This window comes from Quercus lobata, chromosome 4 (genome assembly GCF_001633185.2).
Source record: "Quercus lobata isolate SW786 chromosome 4, ValleyOak3.0 Primary Assembly, whole genome shotgun sequence".
Taxonomy (NCBI): domain Eukaryota; kingdom Viridiplantae; phylum Streptophyta; class Magnoliopsida; order Fagales; family Fagaceae; genus Quercus; species Quercus lobata.
Window position 1 is genome coordinate 76,580,180 of NC_044907.1, and position 6,000 is coordinate 76,586,179.

The 6,000-nt window shown below is 35.0% G+C and overlaps 1 protein-coding gene across 2 annotated transcripts; it reads left to right on the forward strand.

The window, feature by feature from the left end:
* The first annotated feature begins 1,467 nt into the window (after nt 1-1,467).
* LOC115988006 (protein WHAT'S THIS FACTOR 1 homolog, chloroplastic) lies at nt 1,468-5,049 on the forward strand. Of its 2 annotated transcripts, XM_031111633.1 has the most exons (2): nt 1,468-2,683; nt 4,508-5,049. In XM_031111633.1, the coding sequence occupies exons 1-2, from the start codon at nt 1,675-1,677 to the stop codon at nt 4,510-4,512; spliced, it is 1,014 nt and encodes a 337-aa protein (XP_030967493.1). In that variant the 5' UTR covers nt 1,468-1,674; the 3' UTR covers nt 4,513-5,049. The 2 variants fall into 2 exon arrangements, with proteins under 2 accessions (XP_030967493.1, XP_030967492.1); XM_031111632.1 differs by having other exon boundaries at nt 1,468-4,572.
* Nucleotides 5,050-6,000: the final 951 nt, after the last annotated feature.

Here is a 6,000-nt window from a genome sequence, read left to right on the forward strand (position 1 = left end):
TATATAGTTTTCATTAGAGAAAGAGATACTCTTTTAATAATGACTTTTGGTATATCTAAATAAATAAATAAATAATGACTTTTGGAAAAGTTTTATAGCTTTTTTTTTTTTTTTTGAAAAATAATTACAATATGCTATTAATCTCACAGCTCGAACTCTTTCTCCCCTAGACCCCCAAGCACTTTGTGCATGGAAAGACGCCAATTCAATTACAAGGCCTTTAACAAAAAATTTTATAGCTTTTAAATAACGTTATCAATAAAGAATAAAGATTCATCTATTCACTTATGCACAAAATTACCATGCCTTAGAAAAGAGTCATCATAATTTCTTATTGCTGGAAGTCTATAGGTAAATTACTAAATTATATTGATGGAAAAGCAAATAAAGTAGCTGACTTCATTGCTTTCATTGGGCATGACCTTCAAATGCACGTAGGTTAATTTGGAATTTCAATCCTCTTTACTTTTTAGATATAATTGTTGTAAACCCTATAAGAGGAATTGTTCTAGTAAATTTTCCCACACACCTAAAAAAATTATTGGGCATGACCTTCAAATTTTTTTTTTTAATAATCTATTTATTATAACAAGCATTGAAGGAAGATTCGTTCTTTAGTTCTCCTTGAAAATGAGACCAAGCAATGCTAATAAGTTAATATTATTCTCAAAAATTAATATTTTCTTTTTAACAGTAATCTCATGCAAATATATATATATATATATATATATATATATTTTGGATACAAGATAGAAATTCTTCTCTAGTCTAATCTATATGTATATGTCTGTGAAGCTCCCTCCTGGAGACTTGAACCCCGGCCCTTGCCCCCCACACCCCACAAGCACTTATACTTGTAGAGTGACTATCGCACCAAGAGTGTACGATGGTAATCTCCTGCAAATCTTAACAGGATATAAAATATTAAGCTTATTTGGCTTATGTAAATCTTTTTAAAACTTTATTTTTTTTAGATACAATTATAACTTTTTACATTTTTTTTTAGGGATAAAATGCAAAATCACTCCCACTTTAGGGATAAAAGTCACTTTTTTTTTTTTTTTTTTTGAGAAAAGGATAAAAGTCACTTTAACTTTATTCCTTTCGATAATTTGGGAGATAGGGAATTTCAATTCCAAAAATCTCCATCAAAACCATCCATAAGTGACTTCATCATTTGAGAAGAAGCATTAAAAAAAATATCTTCAATCAAATTTTAATTTAAATAGTTTTTTATTACAATTTATTCTAAAATAAGTTTTTTAATATAAAAATGAAATGTAAGAAGACGAAAATTAAATGTTAGAATCAATTAGACTAAATTTCAAAATTCATGGATTTTTATTTTTTAATTAAAAAAATAGCAGAAAAGCAGTTTGTTTTTACCTTAAAAAATCAATTAAAAAAAAGTCCAAAATATATTACTGGAAAAAGAAAAAAAAAAGAAAAGAAAAAAGACACGGCTTATAAATTCCCAAACTAAGTTCTGAGGTCCGATGAGGTCTGAGAGAGTTGTGATTTCGAAGAAACTTTTCAGATATCAGCTAAACTCTTCTATTTCTATGTCAATTTCAACCTCCAAAGAAAGGAGCTCTACATGTGACTCTTAAAAGACCCTGCACTCCAACTGTTCGACGATTGGTCCCAGAGACACCTCTTTGTTCTTATTCGGAAATGCAGGGGACATTCATGTTCTTGAGCTTAAACAAGCTTCTCAAATGTTCAAAAACTGGTTCTAAGACATGGGTTCCAGTGAGGCACAAATCAAGTGGAGGAAGAAGACCCAAGAAGAAAATATACCACAGGGTCCATGAACTTGACAGAGTCATGGACTTGCAAAAGAAACCATCTTTGATCCTTCAGCTCAAGTCCATCATCCAATCCCAGAAACAGCAGTCTCTCTTTCTCAGGGACCTTGAAAAAGAAGTTGGGTTTGTTCAGAAATGGAATTTCATGGCTGTCATTGAGAAGTACCCTGCTATATTTTGTGTTGAAGGGGGTGGCAGTACAAACAGAACACCCCCTTCTGTTAGGCTCACTGGTAAGGCCCAAAAGATTGCCAGTGAAGAAGGTGAAGCTAGGAACTTGATGGAACCGATTCTGGTTAAAAATTTGAGGAAGTTGTTAATGTTATCAGTTGATTGTAGAGTACCACTTGAAAAGATAGAATTCATTGAATCTGAATTGGGTTTGCCAAATGACTTTAAGGAGTCATTGATTCCAAAGTACCCGGAATACTTTTCTGTGAAGGATGTCAATGGGAAGGCTTATCTTAATTTGGAAAATTGGGACTCTTCATTGACAGTCACTGCCCGTGAGGAAAGAGCAGCACAGGATGGGATTCCGGACTTTAATGGGAGTCGAAAGCAGGTTAGAATCTCGAAAGATGGTAACTATCGAGGTCCAAATGCATTTAGACTGAGTTTTCCTGTAGGCTTTAGGCCTAACAAAAGTTATCTTGAGGAAATTGAGAGGTGGCAGAAAATGGATTTCCCTTCTCCATACTTAAATGCAAGGAGATTTGAAGCTAAGGATCCAAAAGCCCGAAAACGGGTGGTGGCAGTCCTCCATGAGCTTCTCAGTTTGACTATGGAGAAGAGAATGACATCTGCACAATTGGATGCATTTCATTCTGAGTATCTGTTACCATCTCGATTATTGCTTTGCTTGATAAGGCATCATGGTATGTTTTACATTACTAATAAAGGTGCAAAAAGCACTGTTTTTCTCAAAGAAGCTTACGATGGTTCAAATTTGATAGATAAATGTCCTTTGTTGTTATTTTATGACAAATTCATATCACTTAGTGGTAGAAGAGAGATCAATTTGAACGGCGAGATGCCTTCTTCACAAGTTGTTACCTGAGAATTTGCTTTGCTGAGAGAGATTCTGTGTAATGCTGGTAGATATGGACTATGCTTGTGAGACTTGCTTTAATGCCATAATTAAGTCAGTCATTTTATAGTTCATGATTTTGGTCTAGCTAACTGGTTTTGATCTCCCCAACAATCAAACTTATTTGCGTTGATTCATTTTATTGCCAGGGCTTGATATCTGTGTGTATAAGTATGCAGTTTCCATATATGTAAGCATATTTTTATATCATTTTGTTTTTGATATCCACAGTTGTGTCTGAGCATTGGGTGAATTACTGGAAGTTCTGTTTAAAAATCATACTTACAATAGATCATTTTTTACCTCTTTGTCAATCATTAAATGGGTATTGTGGTTGAACTCGTACAAGCAATATTTTTAGTCAAGGTTATCTATGCAAGTATTTTGATCAACATGAGTTTTAGTATTATGGTGACTGCCTGACTGGGATCTATAGAATCTCTATGTTTAGGCTTTTGTACCTTCATTTCTATTCTTCTTGAGGCTTATAACTGCTTCCAATTATTGGCCCCCCTCTCTTCTGTATTATCCTTAATTAAACTGCATCTTCTGGTTGTTTACCTCATGTTGAATTTGGTTGGGAATCCATGGTTAGACGCTATTGAGTTATATGTAGTGCATGAGTGAATTTCGAGAGCAATATCTGTTGATTACGTAGTGGCCATTGCTACTCTCTGCTTCTTCCTCTTATCCACTATCTCTTAAATGTCCAAAATTTGAATTTATTTCTTTAAGTTAGTTATCAATTTCAGAGACCTATCCAACATGTTCTGGAAAATTTAATAAAATTGCAATTTAATTAAAAAAATATGATCATATACATATTGATGTATCCCTTTAAAATTCACATCTTATTTTCATTATCAACATATTTGTGTGAAATCCATCTCCCATATCTATAAGTGCTTCAAAGGCAGAGACTTTGGTCCATTAAATGGCTTCCCCCTCCCCCCTCCCCAAATTTGTTACTATGATGTAAAAGAATTTATACCTTTTCTTTTTTGTGTACAAATAAGAAAATATTTTCTTATCTAAAAAATAGAAAAGCTTTGATGTATATCATCTGTCCCATTTCTTTAAGAGATGTAAGGTGCTAGAGGGATGTTGTGAGGATATGAATGAAATTCATGAAACAGTCCAATCATCTGTCTTAGATTAGCTTAGAAAGCCAGAGACAACCAAATGAAATGAATGAAATGGAGGGGTTCACCAGATGGTTCTATATCTGTGCCATCTGTTTTTGCCGAAGATGTGAAGTGTTTTTTTTTCTTGTTCGTGTTTGGGGCACAAATATATCCAACAAAACCTAAGTCAAATCAATAGATTATGGTGTTTGGTGGACAATAGCTGCACTTTATGTGGTTTGGAATGTGACTTTGCTAGAGTAGCGTGGTTTGGATTAGGTTGGTGCCTTTTGTATTGATGCAATTAATGTGAATTTAAGTATTTATCTGATAATGTTGGTAGTTGCTCCCCCAGCTCAAGTCCTGGATGGCAGAGTAACAAACCAGTTGCCATTATTTGCTGCTGTGGTTATAGATTAATTACTGAAGCTAAGGAACTTAACTTGATCTAATTCCACTGAAGTTTTAACTATGAAGCTTCCTGCCAGAGTAATGCAGAATTTTGAAAGCTTTGCTAAGCTCAGACAGGATCTCTACTCAGGCAACTATGGAGCTGACAAAAACCTCCTGCATTAAGTTCAAGGTGAACTGTGATGTCACTCTCAATTCAAAGCAGGCATGTATAGCCAGCTGTTTTGCGAGACTGGGAAGGCCATGTTCTTAAAGAGTGAGCAAAGAGGATTCCAATTTTCCAAAGAAAAGGGTGTTAGGGAGCTGACAATGGAAGGGGAATCCAAGATGTGCATGGATGTTTTAAGAAAGGAGGCAAAGTCCAAGCTGGGAAATGTCTTCCATCCTCGAGGCTATTATGTGGCTCCAGCCTCCTGCATGTATGTTTAATTGGGTTAGTAGGAATGCTAATGGTGTGGCTCACTCCCTTAGCTATTGGGCTATTACTCGTTGTCCTTGTGGGAATTTTTTTTTTAATTAATTAATTTATTATTATTATTTTTTTTTATACTTTCCACCAGAGGTTCTATCAGTCGTGAAAGGATGAATGTACTCTAGTTGTTGATTTTTAATGAATATCTCTGGTAGCTCCTCCTCTGATTCTATCAGTCATTTTTGTAATTCTTGTGTGCAATAATTAATAGTCTATTACCAAAATAAAAACACCATTCTTATAAAATAAAATTAAAAAACAGGATATTTGAATTGCATGCACATACACTAAAGTAGTTATTTTGTCAGTTCACTGGCAGTGAAAAGTATAAAGACTAGGACTCACCAGAGTTTCCAGTGATAAATATCTTTCCTTTGGGCCATCAAACTGAGGGGAAACATTGGTGGCGCGTATGAGTGAAACAAAAAGCAAGAATTTTGCAAGCCTCCAAGCTATTAAATATCTGCAGCAGCAACATGCTTATGACTGAAACTAGTTGATTTTTTGCAGTTGACTGCTGATATGAAAATTACCTGTGAAACTAAATGCAATATTTTAGTTTATAGGTTGAACACTGTCAGTGTATTACAGGATTTAGTTTAGTTGGACACAAGTGAGGTGCATATGTGCATATAAGTGCAGAAAAAATTTAGAACTTGATTGTACCATATCTAAATGCTTCAACCCTAATTGGCTGATTTAGTTCAAAGAATTGACAACACAAAAGACGTGAAGAAGAATAATGAATTTCCTGAATGGCTTCTAGTTGGTGATTGTATTGAAAATTCTTAGACAGTTGCTTCCGAATTGTTCATCGCCCTCCACAATGGCTTGTCCGTCTAGACTACTATGGTGTGTGCTTGAAAGTATAACCTATGTTTTCGGGCAGCCGTGATCAGTCCAAATGCCAGCTTTTTCATGGGGGGATACCTTCCTTCTATTTCCCGGAGTGCTTGGTTGGTATAGTAGACGGGTAATTGTATGCGATTTTCTTCTCGAATAAGAGCTGAGTTAACAGCTGTTGGAGACACAGCCAAGTATAGGAAGAGCTCTTCACCGAGTTTGGATGGACTAAGCAACAGCGGGGATGCAAGGTAC